Here is a 24,560-nt window from a genome sequence, read left to right on the forward strand (position 1 = left end):
ATCCGTCCAATGTGTGCATATTACCCGATTGTCCATCCAATATCTGTATATATTACCCTACTATCCATCCAATATCTGTATATATTACCCGATTGTCCATCAAATGTGTGTATATATTACCCATTTATCCATCCAATAATGTGTATATATTACCCTATTATCCGTCCAATGTGTGCATATTACCCGATTGTCCATCCAATATCTGTATATATTACCCTATTATCCATCCAATATCTGTATATATTACCCTATTATCCATCCAATATTGTGTGTATATATTACCCTATTATCCATCCAATATTGTGTGTCTATATTACCCTATTATCCATCCAATATTGTGTGTATATATTACCCTATTATCCATCCAATATTGTGTGTATATATTACCCTATTATCCATCCAATATTGTGTGTATATATTAACCCTATTATCCATCCAATGTGTGTGTATAGTACCCTATTATCCATCCAATGTGTGGGTATAGTACCCTATTATCCATCCAATATTGTGTGTATATATTAACCCTATTATCCATCCAATGTGTGTCTATAGTACCCTATTATCCATCCAATGTATGTAGAGTACCCTATTATCCATCCAAAGTATATATATATATATATTACCCTATTATCCATGCAATATGTGTGTATTTATTACACTATTATCCATCAAATGTGTGTATTTATTACCCTATTATCCATCCATTGTGTATATATATATATTACCCTATTATCCATGCAATATGTGTGTATTTATTACCCTATTATCCATCCATTGTGTATATATATATATTACCCTATTATCCATGCAATATGTGTGTATTTATTACACTATTATCCATCAAATGTGTGTATTTATTACCCTATTATCCATCCATTGTGTATATATATATATATATATATATGTTACTCTTATCCATTCAATGTGTGCACCTGTCTCAATCATCCAGATGGTATAGTGCCCAATTCTTCAAACATTTATCAGCCCTCATAGGACATGAAGCTTTACGATATTTCAGTCATGTTTGCAGACCTACACTAATCTCTGTGAGGCTTTGCTCTATTATGTCTAAATCTTTCTGCAAACAAGTCACACGCCTGGAAGCTCAGTAATTAACCTCGTTCCTCAGGTTGGTGTGTTCTTCTGAGACCCAACCATCTTGGTTACATGCGCAATCCACATGGAATCAGAAACACGACCATTATCCGAAGGTGAGATCTCTACAGAACGTTAACACATCGCTCAACCCAAAAGGCAAAACTATACCTGGCCATAAGAGGCCATTGTCAAAACTCAAGTAGACACATAAACTTTCAGACTGTATGGTGCAAGACTAATGCAAACTCATAACTAAGCAAGCATCATCACAGATGGACAAGAGAAAAGATGTATATGATGTGGGACAGGTTACCACTTAATGCAATGTAATGTTTGCTGTGTAGTTTATTCTAATGCAAGAGACAAGCTAATGCATGGGGATAAAGTTCTTCTTGGCGCACAAAGTAGTAACTGTCTTCAGCCCCTCGGGGTAAACAGTGCTGTTAGGGTCGCCAAACTGCCTCCCTTACAAATCAGTTGTGCTATATCTTGTGCTATGCACTATTGTCGGATTTTATTATATTTTATTCTCACATACTTGTGGAGGTAATGTAATGGGTGCCCAGAGTCTATTATGATCTGTGGAACCACTCAATAAGTGGTTCTCTGTCGTCACCATATACATATTGCAGGGGAACCCAAACAGGAGCAATTTTTTTTCTTCTGAAAACCATTGAAAATCATTAATCACGGTCTAATTTGAAGGGTAGTTGTTTTGGGAAAAATTTTGCCAATCAGAAAGTGTCGAAATAGCTCTGGTTCGATTTTGCTTGTGACGTCACCTAATGATCTCATCTTGATCCAAATGGTGGCTTTACATAGAGAACTGTGCCTGTTGACCTCAGATTCTGATATTGATTCCACCGTCATTAGAAACTCTGAAGGTTCTTAGCATGTTGAAACTGATCAGTGGGATTTTGAAGAACCTATTGGAGACAAAATTTGTGATGGACACGCTTTCGGGGGAATTGTAGAGCCGTATAGTTTCAAGCCTCATGCGAGCAATTCAGACAAAGATGGTGTTCGTGAAGAGGCGGTGTTGGTAGTGCAAATGAAAATGCCGGTCGCATGTTCACTACAGATTGGTAGGTTTTTTTTCCGTTTAATTGACAGTTTATCAGGGATTTTGTATTCATTGATAAATCAGTTATATTACTTCAGAAGAAATACAGCACGGACACCGCTCAGGCACACGGACACCGCTCAGGCACACGGACACTGCACAGGCACATGGACACGGCGCAATTACACGGACACCACCCAGGCACACCGTTGATGGGGGGATTGTGGGATGGTGAGGGAGGAGGGTGTGGGATGGTGGTGGGTATTGTGTGGGTGATTGTTTATGGGGGATTGTGGAGGGGTAGTGGAGGGGATGGGTTTGGGGTGGTGTAAGATAACTGCTGTATGGTGGTGTAAGATAACTGGATGGGTTTGGGGTGGTGAAAGATAACTGCTGTATTCATCAGGCCTGCTGTGGCGTACTTTCGTGAAATCTCGCACAATCCTGCTCAAGTCGCAAGAGTATTTATAGTATTTCACAAAACCAAGCACACACATGGAACAGGAACAGCATTACATTACACCTCGTCTCTTTCCGAATGAAAATCTATTTAAAGATTAAGTTTGTCCACATGTTCGTGTGGGATGGTCGTGGGTGTTGTTAGCTCGGGTTTTTGAGCTCTTCAGATGCGTATGGCAAGGTGGCGGCGATGTTAGCCAGCACACCTAGCAAGATGAGATCGGTCGCCGGCAAGCCAACGCAGGTGTTCGATTCACCATTCAAATCACCTGTGTCCATATGCTGGAAGCTTGGCAGAGATTGCGTAACAGTTTTGAGCGACGGCTGTTTCTTCTGCTTAATCATGGGGATGGCATCCTTTCTCAATCGTGGCAGATAACCACAAGATCTAGTCATCTCTGTTGTTTCATAACAGTGCTCTGTAAAATCTTTGGACCACAAAACCGAGCATCTTGTAGCCACGATCCACACTCTGATATTTCGGACAAACCTCATTCAATTTCTGGCAACCTCGGATCTTTCAGCCATTGGTGAAGCATGATGCCGTCTCAGTTTGTACTAATACAACCACGAAGGACGCATCGACCCGGCATATTTGTAGAAATTTGAAAATTATTCGCCGTTTGAGTTAAATCGTTCCTTAATGTTACCCCATATACAATACGGAAGTGGCGGTCGCTTTTACTATGTCATGTCATGGATAATCTTGAAGAAGAAGATTTCGTCTTGTAATTGCAAAATGATCTTCTTTATAAATCAGAAATTGGAAAAAGGCATCATATCTATTTTCTAGGGTAGAAGGGATAGATTAGCATTGAGGTGGTCTGGGCGTTTGAGTTTCCCTTTAAGTACTCAATGTTAATTACATCATCAGAATAGAGGAAGCAGCTAGAGATTTGTAACCTAAAAGGGGCGACCTTGATAGTGCAGATGAAAGGGGTGGTGGAGGTATAGTGCCTTATGCGAGAATGGCATCCAAGTGGCACTCAGATCTTTTCAGTCTGAGATTTATGCCTTTATTGTCACAAATAAATGAAAGCAGAGATCCCGATCCAAAGGGTTAAATCTGGATCGACGGCTCTGCTTTCATTTATTTGTGACATTAAGACATAAATCTCGCTCGGTCTGCAAATACCTGAGTGCCACACGGACGCCATCCTATTTTTGGAGGTGATGTGTCGACATAATTTATGTGCATGACGTCAGTGTCATGTCACATTTAGGGCCAGTTCCTAAAATACCATCTTTCTATTTCAGATGATCAGAATTTTCTGGGGCTCTGAATGTTCTTTTTCTAATTTTGTGGGGCTCTATGAGCCTGCATAGTTTGAAGCTTGACTGTTTGTATGTTTTTGTCAAGTTAATTGTTCTTTGGAAATATTTTTGATTTGTTCTCCAAGGATGCAAAGATTAGGAGTACCAGCAGTTTTCTTTTTTATTTTTTTCTGAATTTTTGGAGAGCTCACAGAAATGTCAACCGAATCCAGCACTTCTTTAAAAACGTTAAAACGTACTGATGCGTTGAAAGAAGTCCTTTCACAAGTGGTGAATTTGTCAATCTGATTCATTTCAGGCCCTTTAATCATCTTTAGTTCTATGCTCTGCTAGAAGGAATCAAAGCAAAAACGATTCTGATGTTCTTTATTTCAACAATGTCAGACGGCTGAGTCGAGGTGCAGTTTTACAGCAAATTGTTGATTTGCTGCAACTAATTTGTGACTTTTGACAGAAAAAGGAAAGAAGGATGTGCTGGAGAAATTGGAAAAAGAAAAATCAAACATGACCGTGTGGGCTTTTCCTTCCTGGATTATCTGACATGGCATTTGAATGATCTGAACCTGCATGGCAAGAACAGAATCATCTTGTAGACTCTGCCAGAATATGAGGGGTGCTGGCTTCACTCATTTCATCTTGCTTTCTGATCAACAAATTAATAAATTATGCTTTTTAAAATCGATGACCTGTGCGTGAGTTTTCTTTGTGAGTTAAAACAAAGACTTGCCATCAGATTCAGCAATTTTGGAAATATGAAAGTGGATTTTGATTTCCTGAGAGATCCATTCCAGTTAGATCTTTCTGGGCCGTTGGATTTGCTGTCAGTTTTGGAGGTTGATCATGCCACTTTTGAGATGGAACTGATCGATCCTCAAGAAAGCTATTCTTGTTTTGGTAGGAGGGATGAGTCAATAGAATTATGGCAGAAAATCTTTTCACATCCTCATGATGTGCACAGACCTGGCGCCAGTTTGCTATCAATACTTGCTTCAACCTATTTGCGTGAAATGACATTTTCTGCATTTAATCTGCTGAAGACAAAACTAAGGAACACAACTGCTCATATGAAACTGAAATCTCCATTGAGAATTGCAGTTTGTCAATAATTTGAACCTAATTACTCATTTGGTAATTGAAAGACCACCTTGATTTCCCATTGGATTTGTTCATAAACCATCACTCCTTATTCTTAAATTACCACCTTCATTGTATTTTTGTTCAAAGATTACAATAAAACCACAAGTAGTCTTGTTTTAGTTTATCGACATACAGGCCTAAGGTACCGAAGAGTGTAGATTTTGAATTTCGATATCTAATTATTGCATTTCTAATCGCGGCACCATTATTCGATTCTCAAATGATGTCAATGCAGCATTGTGCTTTTAAAAGATGAAAAACTAAAAAAATACAGCCACGTTTGTCTCAGAATTATTTTCTGTGATATCATTCCTGGTGTGTAATAATAATAACAATGATATAAATAATGATATAAATAATAATAATACAGTATAAATCAAATCCTTCCTCTTCTCCAATGGCTTGATCTCTGATCATCAATTTGGTTTCAGACCAGGTCACTCTACTCTGGACATGCTGCTTCTGCTGTCGCAACAATGGATGGAGGTCCTCAATGCCAAACAGGAAATCAGAGCTGTCTCCGTTGCAATATCACGTGCCTTCGATACGGTCTGGCACCCCGCTCTCCTCACCAAACTCTCCTCCTATGGTATCCATGGAAATCTCCACGCATGGCTTGCGGTCTTCCTCTCTGGTCGTAGTCAACATGTGACCCTGAATGGATTTCTCTCATCTCCCCTTCTGTTCAGGCTGGAGTTCTCCAAAGCAATGTTCTGGGTCCTGTGCTTTTTCTGGTCTTCATCAATGATCTCTCCAGGGGTCGAATTACTCTGTAGTCATCTCTGTAGCTGAACATTGCACAGCAATGTTTGCCTTTGATGACTTCAATTTTTTTGGGGCACCAAGGCATTTTCTTTTGGGTTTGGGGGGCACCAAGGCATTTTCTTTTGGGTTTGGGGGGCACCAAGGCAATCTAGAATTCTTCTTGTGGGCACAAAGGCAAAGTGTGTCGGTAACTTAAACAGGCAGGGAAATGTTACTGACAGAACAAGTAAATCAACTTAAACTTTTTAATAATGTATTTTTAGAATATAAACAGTTTCAGAAAACTCAACTCAACTCAGAACTGCATTGTCATCATGGCCATGTAACAAAGTTTAACCTTTGTTTGACAGAACAAGTAAATCAACTTAAACTTTTTAATAATGTATTTTTAGAATTTGAATCTCAATAACAGTTTCAGATTTGATTTCTCTCAAAACTCAACTCAACTCAGTCAGAACTGCATTGTCATCATGTCCATGTAACAAAGTTTAACTTTTGTTTGACAGTGTTGAACTTTTTTCATCATCATCATCAGACATCATCTTTACTCAATACTGACTCAGTCTTGAGTCAGGTATACATGATTACAATTCAATCACCCTTGGGGGAGAGGGGTGTAGTATCAGGCCTACGTCCAAATGCACTCATAGAATGCCACCTGGCAACGCTACGTGTAGGATCAAAGTCGTCGGGGTCGGGCCCTTCTGTGCTGATGCGCAGAAGGTGTTCCTGCATACCCAACCCCAGTTTTAGCCTCCAATCCCCAAGAATACGCTTCACTGCTGAGAACTGCCTCTCTACATGTGATGTGGTCACTGGGCACACAAGGCAGATCTGCACCAGATGAAGTATATTAGGGTATTTGTGGCCCTTTTCTGTCAGAATGGTCTTCCATAGACCTAGAAAATTGGACTCCTCTCCATGATTTCTGCTGATGTCAAGCTTCAAGGACAGCCATTCTCTTTGTATTTGACTTGGATCACAACCATTTCTTTCAATGATTTGCGGAAAGTGATTGCTAAGGTAAGTGACTTTGGCATTGCCATAGGCAGCAAGGGTGTCCTTGCCCTTTGGCTTGTTGCTGGGGTCAAACACCTCAAAAGCAATCAGGACCTCATTCTCATAGAACTCGTTAAATCTCTGAATTGAAAAGTGTTGAACACAAGCCAAACTTTCGAGTCGATCGTATGACAGAAATTGAAGAGGTCTCGTGTAAATTCGAAAACGAGGTTAGAAGCGCGAACAATTCCACTACGTCATCGGCTATGACGTACGCGGAAATACCCTCCGACAGCCAATGAAAAACCTGCATTTCTTGGAGATCCCTACAGCCTCTCGTAGACACGTGCGCACAGGTACAGCGGCAGATGTACACCACCGCTGACTTTGCGGGATTGTAACATACCTATAGTCGGGACGGAAGCAATCGGAAGGCCGTCCCAACCATGAGTATTACCCCCGCTAATACAGCGCGATTGGTAGGCAACGACGTGGGTGTGCAAACATCGGCAATAATAGCCACGCTGTAATATATGCGCTCATGGAATGAAATGAGGAATGAAAGAGTGAAGGTGAGCAGAGAGCCGAGATTTTGGCAGTTTAACCATCAGAGGCTTGCTGGCAGATCTTGTGCGACCTGTAGGAATATTTGGGGGACAGAGCACAGAGAGAGCTGGGGGAGCAAGGCCGGAGAGGAGTCGGTAGAAGACAGAAAGACCACCTACCTGCCTGCGGTGAGTGAGTGAAAGGCCCTCAGAGATAGCTTCATCGCGGGAGATTCCAATGATTCTGAAAGCTTTGGTTTCAACAGCGTGAAGCCGAGCTAGGTGTGAGGCAGGAGCACCAGCCCATAGGGGAGAACAGTATTCCATTGAGCTGCGGGTGAAAGCCTTGTATGTGGTGAGGAGCTCAGGTGTGCCTAGGAATGACTTCGCACGACGGAGGATGCCCAGTCGGTGACTGGCTTTGCAGGCCAGCTTGGAAATGTGGTTTTCCCAAGAAAGATCATGGCAGATAGCGAGACCCAAAAGCTTGAGCGACAGAACTTCTTGGAGAGGATTGTTGAGAAAGTAGATGGGAGGGTTGTCCAGTCGATCTTTTCGGAGAGATATAGTAAGAGTGTGAGATTTGTCAGGATTGAAAGACATGTTCCACTTGTTTGACCAGTCTGTGATTTTGTCCAGGTCTTCAGAGAGTGAGGAGGCTGCAGACTGCCGATCTGAGGGAAGAGGAATGGAGCGGCAGAGAGTGGAGTCATCAGCAAAGAGATAGAGAGGATTTTCCAGAGAGTCGGAGAGATCATTGATAAAGACCAGAAAAAGCACAGGGCCCAGCACACTGCCTTGGGGAACTCCAGCCTGAACAGGAAGGGGAGCTGAGAGAAATCCATTCAGGGCCACACGTTGACTACGACCATAGAGGAAGTCCGCAAGCCATGCATGGAGATTTCCATGGATACCATAGGAGTAGAGTTTGGTGAGCAGAGCTGGGTGCCAGAACGTATCGAAGGCACGTGATATGTCGAGGGAGACAGCTCTGATTTCCTGTTTGGCATTGAGGACCTCCATCCATTGTTGAGACAGGAGAAGCAGCATGTCCAGAGTAGAGTGACCTGGTCTGAATCCAAATTGATGATCAGAGATCAAGCCATTGGAGAAGAGGAAAGATTTCATATCCGAAGCAATGATGGATTCCATGACTTTGCTGATAATTGGGAGCAGGCTGATTGGTCTGTAGTTAAAAGGATCTGTTTTTGCACCTTTTTTGTGTAAAGCGGTAATGTTTGCTGATTTCCAGGATGCTGGCAGATGACCTTGAGCAAAAGATAGGGTGAAAAGAACAGAGAGAGGGTGAGATAGAGCGGCAGAGCAGGATTTTAGGACCCGTGGGCTGATGCCGTCTGGTCCAGTTGCAGAATCAGAGTCGAGGTTAGACAAAAACTCCTCCACCTTGTCAGGAGAGAAGGACACAGAGTCCAGGAGCAGTTGGGTTCGACTGGGAAAGGTGGGAACAGAGAGAGATGGGTTTGGGACTAAAGATTTTGAGGCAAACGCAGAGTTGAGGCATTCGGCTTTGTCACGTGCGATGTCAACTGTGTGGCCATTTGAGGTAAGGGAGGGGATGGAGGGGGAACAAACACCAGAAACGGATTTGACCAGACGCCACCAGGATTTGGAGGAAGGAGACAGGTTTGAGAGTTCGTTCTTGAGTGAGGAGAGATAGTGCTTCCTGGCACTCCTGAGGGTAAACACACACTTGTTCCGAGCTTGGTGGAAGGAACTGAGATTGCCCTCAGTTGGATTAGCCTTCCAAGAGGCGAAGGCAAGTTGTTTCAGGGCAACTGCCTCACCACAAGATTCGGTGTACCATGGACGGGAGGAAGGGTAAGACAACTGAAGACGAGATGGGATAAATCTGTGCATGAGAGAGATCAGTTTGCTTTGGAAGAATTCCCAGGAAGAATTGATGTCAGAGGCAGTGGAGATGGGAGACCAATCCAGACGATTGATGGCTGCTTGAAGCCCATCCCAGTCGGCCTGAGTGAAATGCCAGACTCTTCGACGCTGAGGAGGCTCTCTGAGAATGGCCAGAGAGATGTCCACTTTGACAAGCACATGATCAGAAGAACCGATTGGAGCAGAAGAAGAGCAGCAGACATTAGCAGGGAAGTTTGTCATAACGGAGTCTAGAAGAGAAGAGAGTTGGTTCAATCAAATTGGGAGAGACCTTTTCTGAGCTTAGAGTTCTGCTGACTTGCCTATGCAGAGCATCGCAGTGTAGCCATTGGCTTCTGTAGCGGCCATTTGTCTATTTTAAAATTTCCCGCCTGAATTGAACCCAACGGTCCTTGCATCTGCAATTTATAAACTCCATCACTTTCTCAAAAGGAGGCAAAAATTATGTGCTTTTTACTTTTGGAACATGGCGGTCTCTGTTTAAGTTCACAGAGAACACCCTGATTTGTAGCCATCTTTTTGGTTTAAAAGGAATACGAAAGGATAAATCGGAGAGATCAATAAAACAAGCCACCCACGAAGTAATGGGCAAGACAATCATATTAAGAGAAATATTTAAATGGGTATAAATGCCTAGTTTTGTCATGCAGGAGCCACGGAGTTACAGCACTGCTTACCAGATATTTCAGGAGCAGCGCCTTCAAAAAGGTGAAGGTTTCGATGACAAAATCAAAGAGCTGAACTTGAAAGCATTTGATGAAGTCAAGAAGAAATCTGTGAAAGGCACAAACAAGGTAATAGTTCTGAAGGCTGACAGGAGGTTGTTTGTCACCGTGATACTCATTGCACAGAACCGAAAGCTTGACATGCATGATGTGTTTTATCACCCTCTTGGGCCGTTATACCACCGTCCCTGGAAAGTGTTGATGGAACTCTTAAGAAAAGCAATAGAGCTGCATTTGCTGAAAATCCAGAAACTATGGTGGCCCCTGCAGAAGATTTTCCTGAACAATGTGCCACTCTGTTTGATGCTATGGCTCTCATATAGAAGCTGCATGGAGAAAATCATACTTTCAAAGAGCTCCCTGATCATATCTTTGAGTGATCCCTGCATGCTGCTCAGGGAAGTGATTGTGTTGATGTGATCTTTGATGTCTACAGGGATCAGTCCACCAAATCTGCTGAATGTGTGAGCGGAGAGTCACAGGAAGGTGTCACATTCAACAGAACGAGACCTGGTCACAAGATATAAAATTGGACATGCTTGCTGGCATAGTGATACAAAAAAAAGGACACCACGTTTCTGGTAGAATAGTGACAAGGAAGAACGAAAATGGAGAAGTTTGGTGACCAAACAATGTTCGTAACATTTCAGGAAAAGTGCTTCAGGATTACCAGGGAGAAGTGAGAGGAAGGAGTTCCAGGCTATCAGATCCAGCCATGAGGAAGCAGGCACTTGTTTGTTTCTACATGCACAACATGTTGCTGCAGAGAATTACCGTCCCGCTTTTGCTCCTCAATAAGCAGTTACAGTGAGATAGTCCCGCTTTCGTACCTCAATAAGCACGTACAGTGAGTTAGTCCCACTTTCGCTCCTCACGAAGCACGTACAGTGAAATCATCCCGCTTTCACTCCTCACAAAGCACATATAGTGAGAGAGTCCCACTTTACTCCCATGCTCTTCTAGCCAAATAAAGCTGCATAAAGTAACCTATCTGAGCAACACAACACAACAACAGGCATTTTAAGGCCATTTTCACTGCGAGAGTGGGGGTTAGCCTTGCGGTCCACATGACAATCTTCTCCATTTTGCCCTATTTTCTGCATCTCTCCTTGTTAACCCCCTTGCCCGTATTTCTTCTTCGACCATTTTTAGCCAAGTCTTTCTCGGTCTTCCCTGTCCTCTACTTCCTTCTACATTCATTTCCATCACTCTTCTCAACCAGTCACTGTCATCCTTCCTCAACACATGACCAAACCATCTCAAACTGTTTCTCTTCACAGCATCCATCACAGGCTCTATTCCCATCATCTTTCGCAATTCATCATTTGTCTTCCCCTCTCTCAACGATACTCCGCACATCCACCAGACCATTCACATTTCCACCCTTTCCAGCCTTCGTTGCTGCTCTACATTAATTACCCATGTCTCGCTCCCATAAATCATAACACTTCTCACACATGCAGCATACACCTTTCCCTTCAGCTTCAACGACACTCCCCTCCTCGTCAGCACGCCACTCAGTTCCTGAAACTTCTTCCATGCACATCTCACTCCAGCAACCATTGCCGAGTCTGATCCACCTTCTCCATTCAGCATTTCTCCTAGGTAGCAAAATGTTTTCACACCTTCCAGATTCACGCCGTCTCCAAGATCCAACTCAACATTTCCTCCATCTGCAGCTCCCTCTGTGCACATCTTACACTTGAATGTAGCTACCACACTGGTTAATGACCCTCTCAGACCACTACATTTTTGATGAACCCACTCAGCGCACATTGTACATTGAATGGATTTCACTCCAACACCCTTTCTGCACACAGCACATGGCCAGAGTGGCCAGACGGAAGCCAAACAGTTCAATCTTGGTTTCATCAGACCACAGAATCTTGTTTCTCACAGTCTGAGAGTCCTTTCGGTGATTTTTTGCAAACTCCAAGCGGGCTTTCATGTGTCTTTCACTGAGGAGAGGCTTCCGTCTGGCACTCTGCCATAAAGCCCAGATCGGTGGAGTGTTGCAGTGATGGTTGTCCTTCTGGAAGTTTCTCCCATCTCCACATAGGATTTATGGAGCTCAGCCAGAGGGACCATCGGGTTCTTGGGCACCACTCTTACCAAGGCCCTTCTCCCCCGATTGCTCAGTTTGGCCGGGCGACCAGCTCTAGGAAGAGCCCTGGTTGTTCCAAACTTCTTCCATTTAAGAATTATGGAGGCCACTGAGCTCTTGTGAACCTTCAATGCAGCAGAGATTTTTTTGTAGGCTTCCCCAGATCTGTGCCTCGACACAATTCTGTCTCTGAGCTCTGCAGGCAGTTCCTTCGACCTCATGGCTTGGTTTTTTCTCTGATATGCATTGTCAGCTGTGAGACCTTATATAAACAGGTGTGTGCCTTTCCAAATCATGTCCAATCAATTGAATTTACCACAGGTGGACTCCAATCAAGGTGTAGAAACATCTCAAAGATGATCAAGATAAATGGGAGGCGCCTGAGCTAAATTTCAAGTGTCATAGCAAAGGGTATGAATACTTATGTCAATGTGATATTTCAGTTTTTTCTTTTTAATAAATGTGCAAAACTTTCTAAAATCCTGTTTTCTCTTTGTAATTATGGGGTATTGAGTGTAGATTGATGAGGGAAAAAATGAATTTAAACGATTTCAGCATTAGGCTGCAACATAACAAAATGTGAAAAAAGTGAAGGGGTCTGAATACTTTCTGAATGCACTGTAGGTCTTAAAGTCGTTGTGACAGTCTCTATTGCTAATGCACAGAGAGTGATGGAAATGTTAACATTAATCTCTATTACGAATTGTGTCGTTATTCAACAGTAATATCTAGATGCTGATAAACTCGCAGTAAATGGTCAAGGTTTCTCAAAATGTCATTGTATATTATGTGAATGATATATAATGAATTATATGAGGCGTTAGCGTCAAGTCCACATCTGATTGCCAAAATAATTGCCACACATTACCAAAATGCTGGTTAATTTGAGAGTCTTTACAATAATTTCAATTTAATTGATCTAACATTCGCTCTTTCATCTTCTCACTGTCGTACATCTTCTTCTCACTTGAATAGTATTTTACAAACTTTTATTTGAACTATAAAATTAACAGTCAGAAGAGAAATTTGGTGTGAATAATGTTTTTATGCCTCCACCTGTAAATGTGGCCGGAGGCATTATGTTTTCGGGTTATCCATCCGTCCGTACGGGCTAAACCTCGTTTTTCTCAGCAAACACATGTCCGATTGAGACAAACTTTTCAGGGTAGGATTGATACCCATGCAGAATGTGTTTACGATAATTGTGACGTCATAGGTCACGTTGTATGGCAACCATCTTGGATTAAACGAAAGAAAAAAAAATTATTTCTCATAAACCGCTGAATGGAAATTTTTTAACTTAGTACATTGTCACGTACTCCCAATGCGGAACAAAAGAATGTTAATGCATCGGTGAAGTGAAGTAAACCGGTGAAGTAAACCAAAGCGTTCAGAATCATTGGAATCTCCTGCGATGTAGTCAACTCCGAGGGCCTTTCACTTACTCACCGCAGGCAGGTTGGTGGTCTTTCCGTCTTCTACCGACTCCTCTCCGGCCTTGCTCCCCCAGCTCTCTCTGGGCTCTGTCCCCCAAATATTCCTGCAGGTCGCACAAGATCTGCCTGCAACCCTCTTATGGTTAAACTGCCAAAATCAAGACTCTCTGCTCACCTTCACTGCTCTTTTCTCTTTTCTCCCGCCTCTGGAACAAACTCCCTCACTCTCTTCAATCCCACTCCACCCTCCAGGTCTTTAAAACAGCTGTTCACCACCATCTCTTATCTTCCCCCATCCCAAACCTCGATCTTTTCTACCCCCGCTAATTTCACCCCAAATCCACTTTTTTGAGGTGACTTTTGTCTTCTTTCCTGGAAGTCCTTGGTGTCCTTGCGTTTTATACCTGTCCTGCCCCCCCCCCCCCCCCCCAGGCCCTCTGCCTCCCACACATCTCCCGATGTCCCTGCCCTCAAATGTTGTGTTTGTGTGCTTCCTCCCCTTCTCTCCCCATCTTGTCGACCGCTCCCCTTTTTATATACTTTGTTTGCTTGTTTGTTTGATTTGTTTGTCTGATAAATGTTAGCTCTTTCACGAGCCTCGACTCTGTATACAACAAAAAAAAAAGAAAGAAAAAAAAAGTGGTATACCAGCCAAAAATGTTTTGATCGAATTCGTTATCTTAAAAATCTGAAATTGCATGAGCATGATCTGTGACCCATTTGTATTGAAATATTACATTTGTGACATCATATGTATATATATATTATATATAGTGGTGTCCATATTGGATTTAACCTCAAGCCTTAAAAAACATCTTCTCCCAAACCACCAAATCAATTGACTCGAAACCTTACGTGTGTCATTGACAAGGCATGGCGATTAAAAGATGATCACGAAAACATCATTGGTCACATGGTGGTGCAGCCATATTGGATTGAAGGAAAATATTAAATAAGTATATCTCTGAAAACGCTTACCCTATCGTTGCGAAATTTTACAAATATCATCCAACACCATTGTTGTATAGAGTTTGAAAATGATAATGTCGTAGGTCATGTGGTTTGGTAGCCATCTTGGATAGGAAAACGAACCTTATCCGATCAACATGAAACTTCACAAACGTGATCTCCTACCCATGCATATGCAGAGTGTACTTTTTTTTCAGGTCATATGTCACGTGGAGTGGCAGCGATATTAGCTTGAAAGCCGATACTTTAAAAAATCCCTTCTCTGAAACCGTTTCACCGATCGATGTGAAACCTGTCATGGCTGGTGAAAATGTGATACTTGGAAACAGCTGAAGGAATTTAAATCAAACTTGTTTATTTTTAGGACAGTGAAAGAGGGCATCTACCCGTTGTGGGACTATGTGGAGGCATATTGGCGACATAGTCGCATTGCTCCAATTTAACATCAATTATGTAATGAGGTTACAAAAGTTGTGTATTATAATCCTAAGGTTCAACAACGCATCAAACAAATTACATCAACACTTTGTTCTACGACTTCTGTTTTGTAAAAACAAAATTGAAAAGGAACTTCCATACATTTTGGACAGATATATTTTGTTTGCCTTCAGGTTTGTGACTAGATTTTGTTTGATCCCAATTATTTTAGTTTGCAGCTATAACCAAAAAAAACAATTTTTTTTTTGTTGTGTACTCACTTATATAATTGCAAACAGAAATCAATCCCTGAGAAAATATTTCGATTTTAATAGCGCTCACCTTTTTTGATAACTTTGTATATCCCAAAGTGATCTGCATCAATACTGAGAAGACTCAGTTTGTCATCAAATATTCCACTCTCCATCTCTAAGCTCTAATGTTTGTAGATGAGTACAGTATAAGTTTAAAATAATACATATCTCTCCATTCCATTTTTCGCCTTTTTTACCTCCCTCATATTCCCTACTCCCTGCAGAAAATATATATATAAAAAGAGCCAAATCAAAGACATATGCCTCGGGGTGGGAGTGAGGGGATAAAGGAGATGGGAGCGATGAATGAATTTTAAACGAAAAGTTTGAGAAAAAAGTCATTTTCCCTTTCTTTGTCTCTCAAAGCATGTCCTGCAGTTTTCCTTCTGGTCTTGACGGCGATTACTGCATAGCTTCTTGTTGTCTGCTGAATTTTAAATATAATATACACATTATTTTTTCAATGAAACGACTGTTATTTCTTGAACAATAATATATGAGTGAGATGGAGAAATCTGGCATTCGGACTTATAGTCCAGAGTCTAATTTCAAAGTGCAGTAGAGTTGGAAAAATATGCCATTAAAATTCACCATGTCAGTTATTTTTCTTTGAGTGGGAAGTAGAAAGGAAGAGACCAACATCCTGAATCACAACTCAAAAGGACAATGGGGAATAGTTAAGGTGGTTTGTAAAACCTTACATCAAAAACAGCCATAGAGAGCTGTGTTACACAGTACACTGAGCAAGTGTCTCATCCTCACGTTATAAAGATTGACCAAAAACAATGCACCAAATCAGCATCCATAGTTTAAGGTAACCATAGGGAACCTCCAGCCCACGGGCTCGATCTGGCCCATGGCATATTTTGATCCGGCCCATGTTGTGATATTTTGTTCAGTATTTTATGTAGCTATTATCACTGAACTTGAAAACAACTTAAGAATAACAACAAGTATTCCACCCAATATGCCCACTCATAAAAAAGAAGCAATCCCAGAAGTCACATTAGGTAAGTTAATTTTTTAATCATTAGGTAAATAATGTGCTTAGTTAATGAATTGCTTTTAGTATTATGACTATATTATTAATACGTGTATGATTTCCCACGTTAATTTTATTTAGTTCATATAAAGAATCAGCATGTTTAGTTATGTTACAATCATTTTTATATCTGCAGTAAAATAGTATTAGTCAGAATGATTAGTTACATTACTTTCCTGCACGCGTTATTTAAATTGCTAACACATTACTCTTCATATAACCGGCCCACAGCAAGTTTAACAACAGCCCTCCGACTAGTAAAAGGATCCTCCCACCTGGTTTAAGGAATAAAACAGCTTCACATTAAGGGCAATAAGAAACCTAACATATCAGATAAAAGGAGAAAAAAATGTGTGTTAAAATAGGAAGGTTAATGAGATTGAAACTGGGGGATGGGCTAATAACACTCTTCTTCACTCCATAAAAAACCCCAAAAACAAACATCAGGAAAAAACAATTCTATCTAGAGTGGCGGTTACTCCTTCATTCCCTATCCATTGAATCAATGCCCCCACATTCGCGGCATTTTCCAGGAACGTATCCCCTGCGAATGTCGAGGTCCGACAGTATAGATTTTTTATCGATATTAAAATTTCCTTTTTCGGTAAACACTCTTCTATTTTGTACTCAAAAAGAGAAAAAGAAAAGCCTCATGAAACGATATCTCATAAATATCAAGCACTGTGTTTATTATTTCATTGTTTGTTTGCTATTAATGTTTCTTACATTGCTTAAACTAGCAACAGTACCCACCCTATGGGCGGGGCTTCAATTGGGAGGCCCAAATGAAAAGGCAAAATATCAGAAATTGAAGGCTTTTTAAATTTTAAACGATTCATATAAACATCCGTTGAATCATATCATACACAAATCATCAAAATCTAAACAGTACATGGCGCCCATTTTGAAAAAACATTGAATTCTGCAAAACGGAGGGAGCCGCTACACGTCTTTCGCAGTCGCACGTTTATGTGTGAAGAGTGCTCGCCGAATCTGTAACACAGAAGCGGCCGCTACACCTGTTTCTCAGTCACATTGCACACGCTGCCGTGTTCCTTCGGAGCGGCACGTTTATATAGGAAGAGTTCGTCAGGAGTCGATCTACTCTCTCCTGGTACGTAGAATAAACAGTATTTGTAGAATTTCAACAAAAGCCACATCACTGTTCATATCGGTAAATATTATTCCATCGTGTTTGGAAAACTTGGAAAACTTGGAAAAACAATAGAGCCTATTTTACTCCTAGGGGTCCCAGGAATACCCACCCAAAATATCGTTGCGATCGGTTGAGCCGTTTTTGCGGTACCTTCGAACGGACGGATGGACATTTGGTGAATTATAGTAAGATACCCAATGATCTGGAAATTATTGTACAATGACTTGTATATTGTTTCTCATTTTTGCATTAATTGCATAACATATTCAGTAGTAAATACAAGGGTCAAACCCTGATTTAATTATCCCCAAGCTTTTTTTTTAAAGGAGGGGGGGGGAGGGATATTGTAATCAGCTCTGTTTGTCTGTCTGTCTGTTCCTCTGTCTGTCTGTCTGTCCATCTGTCACGCTCTCTCCTTTGAAATGGTTGTGCTAAAAAATCACCAAAATTGGTAGTTATGATTACCACATGGCAAGAAGGTGCAAGAGCAGTGTCATTTTTGGCCCCGCCCTCTGGGCAAGGGTCAAACACCAAAAAATGCAATTACTACGGGCACATTTGAAACATTTTTAAATGAAACCTTGTATTTGCAATCAACATTGGGAGATGCATGAAATATGGAACGATGTTTTGGGATTTGACCCTCGGTTCATGCTCTAGGCTAGGGTGTGGGGACTTAAGATCACAGGGGTCAAAATGGGGATTTTTTTTTAAACTCAAAATGCTATATTGTGCCAATCTTGGTGGAACTTTTTACTATCATTCAACTTCAGGTGGGAAACGTAGGGATTTGCAATAGCATGCCATCGATTTTGCTGTAGATATTCGTTACAACAAGGGGAAAAATATACAAAGCATATAACCATAAGCCAATGGGCCTCCCCCGTGAACGAGAAAACATAAATATGCCATCGTATGTCAGTGTTTGTCATTAGGAAAGTTCGCCAATTTCGCTGCAGGTGTGATGCCTCAAGGCAGCAGTCATATTGCAGGCACGATGGTGAGGGAGTGCGGAACAATAACTCTGCCACAATGTCCCTCTGTCGCTTCTTGTTCCCACCAACCCTTGATCTCTGAGTGGTGAGCACTCAAAACGTTTCACACTCAACGAGCTGTTTACCAGAGTCGACCGAATTCAGATGCATAAAACAAGCTGTCCACAGAAAATGAGGCTTTTCTCTCGACATCCTTTTCTCTGTCACCGCCTCATGGTTCAAGAACCACATCCATCCGTCGTAAATCCACACCATCCGATGTGCCGCATACATCTCTTGACATCTCAAACATCAGGGATTCACTTCCATGTTTTTAAACACCTTCTTTGACATTTCCTGAGTCAAAGTTCGAAAAATGAGAGCAAATTTCCGTCCCAATCGTCGCCATGACACAGCCGGCACTCTCCGCCGAACGAGCAATCGCCGGATCCCAAATCTTGAGTTGAACATGTAAGCGGAAGCGCAGGGGAAAGAACAAGAAGCAACATAATGGACCAAAGGAAGGTGGGGAGGAATGAGGGCTAGAGGAGGACACACGGAGTGGACAAGATGGATGCAGAAGCAAATTCTTAGGAGGGAAAAACTGGAAACTTGGAAGGAGGAGGGCTTGGGGTGATGGAGGGGGTTAATGAGAGTAGAAAAGATCATGGATTTGGATGGAGGATGATCTGAGGTGGTGGTGAAGAGCCGTCTTGAAGATTTGGAGGGAAGAATGAGATTGAAGAGAATGTGGAAGTTGGTTCCACAGGTGGGGAAAAAATAGGAACCAATGAGTGGAGTTGAGAGAAAGCATAGGTTTATGAACTAACTAGTGGGATATGCTTGCACATTGTGTAAGCAATAACAACCCGTGCTTTGTGCGTAGGTACATAATAAATAGAAGCTTTATGATAATAGGCAAACATTACCGACCTGCTGCTAGATGTCAATTTGGGTTTTTTTTCTTTTATGGACGCATTTATGGTTTTTATGTTAATTAGTTCCCTACCGGTGTACACCGGAGGGGACTATAGGTTTGCACTCCATCCCTCAGTCTGTCAGTCCGTCACGCAAAGAACAGTTTTCCGGACTTTTTTTCTAAACTCTTAATGCTAATGATTTCAAACTTGGTACATGGTTTCCTCATGATAAGTTGCAGATCAAGTTCGAACTTCACGACGTTTCGATCATTTTTGACAAAGTTATGGCACTTTGAACTTTGGTAATTTCCCCCAACAGTTTTCCGGACGACAGACTGCCGGTAGGGGACATGTATTGCAGCGCAATACTCAGAATGCTTGTTTTCATTGAGATTTTTTATTTCACAGTTTATAGTTATAGAAATTACAATTTCCAAATGCTAGATATTTATTGAAGTTGTTTTTTTACGGACGCGTTTGCGGTTTGTTATGGAAATTTTCATTTCCGGACACTTTTTCTTTTTTTAATTTATGGACATTATTGTCATGTTTATTTCACAGCTTCCAGTTAAATGAATTACAATTTTTAAATGCTCGATGTTTATTGAGGTTTTTTTTTTTTTTTTTTACATATGCGTTTACGGTTTTTACATAAACTTTCATTTGCGGACACTTCCTGACAGTTCTGTGACTTTTGCCGGTGTACCGGCTTCGATGTCCGTTGGCATGCCAAATTTCAGCTTTCTACGACACCCGCAAGGTACCGAACATTAATATTAGTCAGTCAGTTAGTGAGTCGGTGGTTAGAAAGAGCTTTATATATTATTGATAAGGTAAGGTACCCCATAGGAGGTGGTTAGCCAAAGTGAGGACATGTGGAGGGGCTGGTCAGGTAACTAACTGTATTAGTGATAGGAAGCAAAGAGTGGCTATGAGTGGGAGGATGTCTGGCTAGGAGGATGTACGTAGTGGGATACCTCAGGGATCAGTACTGGGACCATTATTGTTGATCATTTACATCAATGATTTAGATTGTGGGATTGAGTCAGCTTTCCAAATTTGCCAATGACACAAAAACTGGGATCGAGATAAGATAGATAGATATCAGAGAGTGGGTGATCAGACTCAGGAAAGTCTAGATTAACAAGCATTCTGAGTATTGCGCTGCAATACATGTCCCCTACCGGCAGTCTGTCGTCCGGAAAACTGTTGGGGAAATTACCAAGGGTTATTCACCCACAGGTTCTGAATCGTTCCCAATCGCTAATTACCTCAGGACGGGCTCACCTGTGATTCGCACTCGGGACATCGATTTATACACCTTGCAAACAGGTCAGCAGAAGCACGAGAAAATAAATTGTTGATAAAGAACCTTTTGAGTCGCTAAATATCAGTAATTTATTATATTTTCCGGTTCACGATCAATGATCGATGTATATATATATGTTGCTCGGCTTGGCTCCGCCCCTCCCGAAAGCGCGCGCTGTGTCGCGCTGTTGACGTTCGCGAGACGAGGCTGAGGGCGTGCGGTGCGGCTTGAGGAGAACTCTTGAATAAACAAGAGATATCCATTTTTAAAAATATTTTCGTTTAATTAACGATATCTGCCAAACCACGTGCCCTATCGCAAACTCTAAAAGGACATTTTAGTAGACTGACATGCTCAACAGATCTGTGAAGTTTCCCCTCGATTGGATCAAAAATGAGGGAGGAGCTCGGTTTTAAAGGTTCATGCTTTAAAACGTCATAACTCTGAAACCATGTGACGCATGACGTCATGCTTACTGACTTTTTTGTTCGTCATGGGTATGCGATCCTGCCTGCAAAGTTTGGCCTCGATCTGTTCAGCCGTTGCAGAGAAAAAGGGGTTTTGTGTTTTCACGAAAAACAATATGGCGGCCGAACCACGTGACCTGTGACGTCATAATTACCATTAAAATATTCTACAGACCGAGTCCCTCCTACGGTGAAAATCTGATCTCAATCGGTCCAATTATTGCAGAGAAAATATTTTTTAAAGGAAATTAAAATTTAAAATGGCACTGAGTTAAGGATCATCAGAATTATCAGAATTCCCAAAGTTCAAAGTGCATAACTTTGTCAAAAATGATCGAAACGTCGTGAACTTCGAACTTGACCTGTAACTTATCATGAGGAAACCATGTGCCAAGTTTGAAATCTTTAGCGTTAAGCGTTTAGAAAAAAAGTCCGGAAAACTGTTCTTTGCGTGACGGACTGACGGACGGAGGGACGGAGTGCAAACCTATTGTCCCCTCTGGTGTACACCGGTAGGGGACTAACAAGCATTCTGAGTATTGTGCTGCAATACATGTCCCCTACCGGCAGTCTGTCGTCCGGAAAACTGTTGGGGGAAATTACCAAAGTTCAAAGTGCCATAACTTTGTCAAAAATGATCGAAACGTCGTGAAGTTCGAACTTGATCTGCAACTTATCATGAGGAAACCATGTGCCAAGATTGAAATCATTAGCATTAAGAGTTTAGAAAAAACGTCCGGAAAACTGTTCTTTGCATGACAGACTGACTGACTGACAGACGGACAGACGGAGGGACGGAGTGCAAACCTATAGTCCCCTCCGGTGTACACCGGTACGGGACTAATAAATTGGGCAAAATTGAGTTTGACATAAAGAAATGTAAGGTGATGGGGATGGGTAAGAATAATGGAAATAGGGATTATATAAAACAATGGCAGTCATGGAGTGTGTCACATAGGAGAAGGATCTGGGGATAGTAATAAATACAGGGGGTAACCAAATAGGTCAGTACCAGGTAGCTATGGGTAAAGCAAACAGGGTTTTCGGATGTATTTGTAGGGGGATAAATCTAATTTATAAAGAAGAAAGTTTGTTTGTGTGTTTATTATGCATTCGGACCCTTCAGGAACCAGTGCAACCAAACTTTGCATGACCTCCTCTTTCATCCAGAGGAAGGTCGCAGCTATATTTCGATAAAAAAATTGACTCTAGATAAAATCATATAATTGGCCTTCAGGCCTTGATTAGGTCTTGTGCTTATACACTGCCTGTATTTTTGTTCCTGGGAACGATCGAGTAATATGTTTTATTAAGGGTGTATATAGTAATTTGATGTCAACAACACAAACTTAATTACCAGTGTTTATACGTACGCCTGTTGTTAAAAAGATTGCTTACACAAGTTTATTATAACACCTCCGTGTTTAGGCCTCAAGTGAGTATGTTGCTTATACACTGCCTGGGGTTTTTTTTTTTTAACCGAGAATGCAGCAGCAGCATCGGCAGCAACAGCTGTAATGTTAAGGCTAACGGGTAAAAACAGTTCTACCTTTCTGACCCCATGTTTTCCTAGTTATAGCTGGAGTATGTTGTTTTTTGAGCTCAATACAAAACACTCACACCGAGATGTCAAATGAAGTCTTTACATTCCTATTATAAAATTAATTTTCTTTTCTTTTTTATAGTAATAGCTCTACATTTTATGTATTGTTTTGGTGAATATTGGGAAATAGAGTAAAGTCAAATCACAAACTGCAGTGCATTATTGAAGGGACATACATTGTGAAAATTGGGAACTTTATTCTTGTTCAGAGTGCATTGGGTGGGAATAAAGAGGATGTAGGGGACCCCAAACCGTGACTTTTGCCCAGGGCACCAGAATCACTAAGGCTGCCCCTTCGTTCAGGTCTCAAGTGAGAATGCTACTTATACACTGTCTGGGTTTTTACGGGAGCGATCGAGTAAGATGTTTTGTGAATATCATATGTTGAGGTTTTAGTGATTTGATGTCAAAGACACAAATGTAATTGTTTATAGTGTTTGGACGTGCGCCTGTTATTAAAAAGATTTCTTGCACACGTTTATTATAACACCTCCCTGTTTTGGCCTCAAGTGAGAATGTTGCTTCTACACTGTCTGGGTCCCCCTGCTGGGGAGCGATCGAGTAATATGTCTTGTGAAGATCGTATGTTGAGGTTGTCGTGATTTGTTGTCAACAACACATTTAATTATTGGAGTAATTCATTGAATTTCCCCAGGCAACACCAGGTACTTCAGCTAGTTATAGATAAAAAGAAGTGTGTTAACATGCTACAGGAATTTATGGAGGCCGCAACAATATTGTGTTCAGTTTTGTTACCATGCCTCAGGATGGATTTAGCTGCCATAGAGAGGGTACAGCATAGGACTACCAGATTGATTCCAGGCCTAAGCTAAACTCAGCTATGAGGAGCCGCTAAAGGAAAACTTCTTCTTCTTCTTCTTCTTCTTCTTCTTTCCTAATCCACCTTACCATCATGAAAGTGGTGAGGCAGTGCAAAAAACCCTCAAAATAACAATGATACCACAGCATATAACAATATAACATTTTCAGATGATGAAAAATCCTGGGGTTTTAATAGTCATTTTGCAAGCTTTACTACTCCAAACAAATTCATTGATTTGATAATAGTGAACACATCTGAAGGGAAGAGGGAGAGTCTAATTCCATACGATCACAGAGAGGGCCAAGTAGTGAGGGGCAGGAGGAGGATGGGAGGTAGGAGGCTAGGGGGAGATGTAAAGAGAGAGGAAGAGAGAGAGAGAGAATAAAAGGAAAAATAGCCCCCGAGTGGGCTGACGGCCATCTTTTGAGGTTGTAGTTCAGACCCCTACTGATTTGCGGGGACCCCCCTGGGAGCTCCTTGATCCAAAATTGAATAATCTAAGACCGAGTGATTGTGTGGACCATCGAGTAGAGGGGCTGCATCAGGTTTCTACGCGAGCAGCTGGTAAATAATGGACGAGTAGGGATCCAAAGTTTCAAGGAGTATCACCCCAACACTCCCCGCCCCCCCCCCCTACCCGGGGAGCAATCGATACATCTACAACCTAGCGATTGTGTAAGATACTCTCTTTGTATTCATGTGCTATGTTTCAGAAAATAAGGAAGGAATAGTAAAAATAGGAAAAAGTTAATGGATGGATGGACAGACAGACAGACATCTGGACATCACGACCCATTATTAGTTGATCTCTTTGAGAATCGTGATGAGATGACCTAATAATAATAAATGAAAGAATTGGAGAGTGAGAGAGACAGAGAGAGAAAGAGAGAGAGATAGAGTGGGGGGCGGGGGGGGGGGGGCTGTTAAAAAAATAGAGAGAACAGAAAAAATCATAAGTTTGTAAGCTTATTGATTACCAAATAAAGTGTATCATCTGTATAAAATAAAGCAATATAAATGAACATATTTTTGAGACATTTAATATCTGT

The 24,560-nt window shown here is 41.5% G+C and overlaps 1 protein-coding gene across 1 annotated transcript in view; it reads left to right on the plus strand.

The window, feature by feature from the left end:
- The window catches only part of LOC137425796 (transcription factor 7-like 2), a gene marked incomplete at its 5' end in the record, with an annotated part of 109,202 nt that overhangs the window by 19,227 nt on the left and 65,415 nt on the right, over positions 1-24,560 (plus strand). Inside the window, one exon of the mRNA XM_078775180.1 lies at positions 1,130-1,211. Coding sequence (XP_078631306.1) covers positions 1,130-1,211 — 82 coding nt within the window. The remainder of the gene's footprint in view (positions 1-1,129; positions 1,212-24,560) is intronic.

This window comes from Myxine glutinosa, chromosome 4 (genome assembly GCF_964187855.1).
Source record: "Myxine glutinosa chromosome 4, kmMyxGlut1.1, whole genome shotgun sequence".
Classification (NCBI taxonomy): Eukaryota; Metazoa; Chordata; class Myxini; order Myxiniformes; family Myxinidae; genus Myxine; species Myxine glutinosa.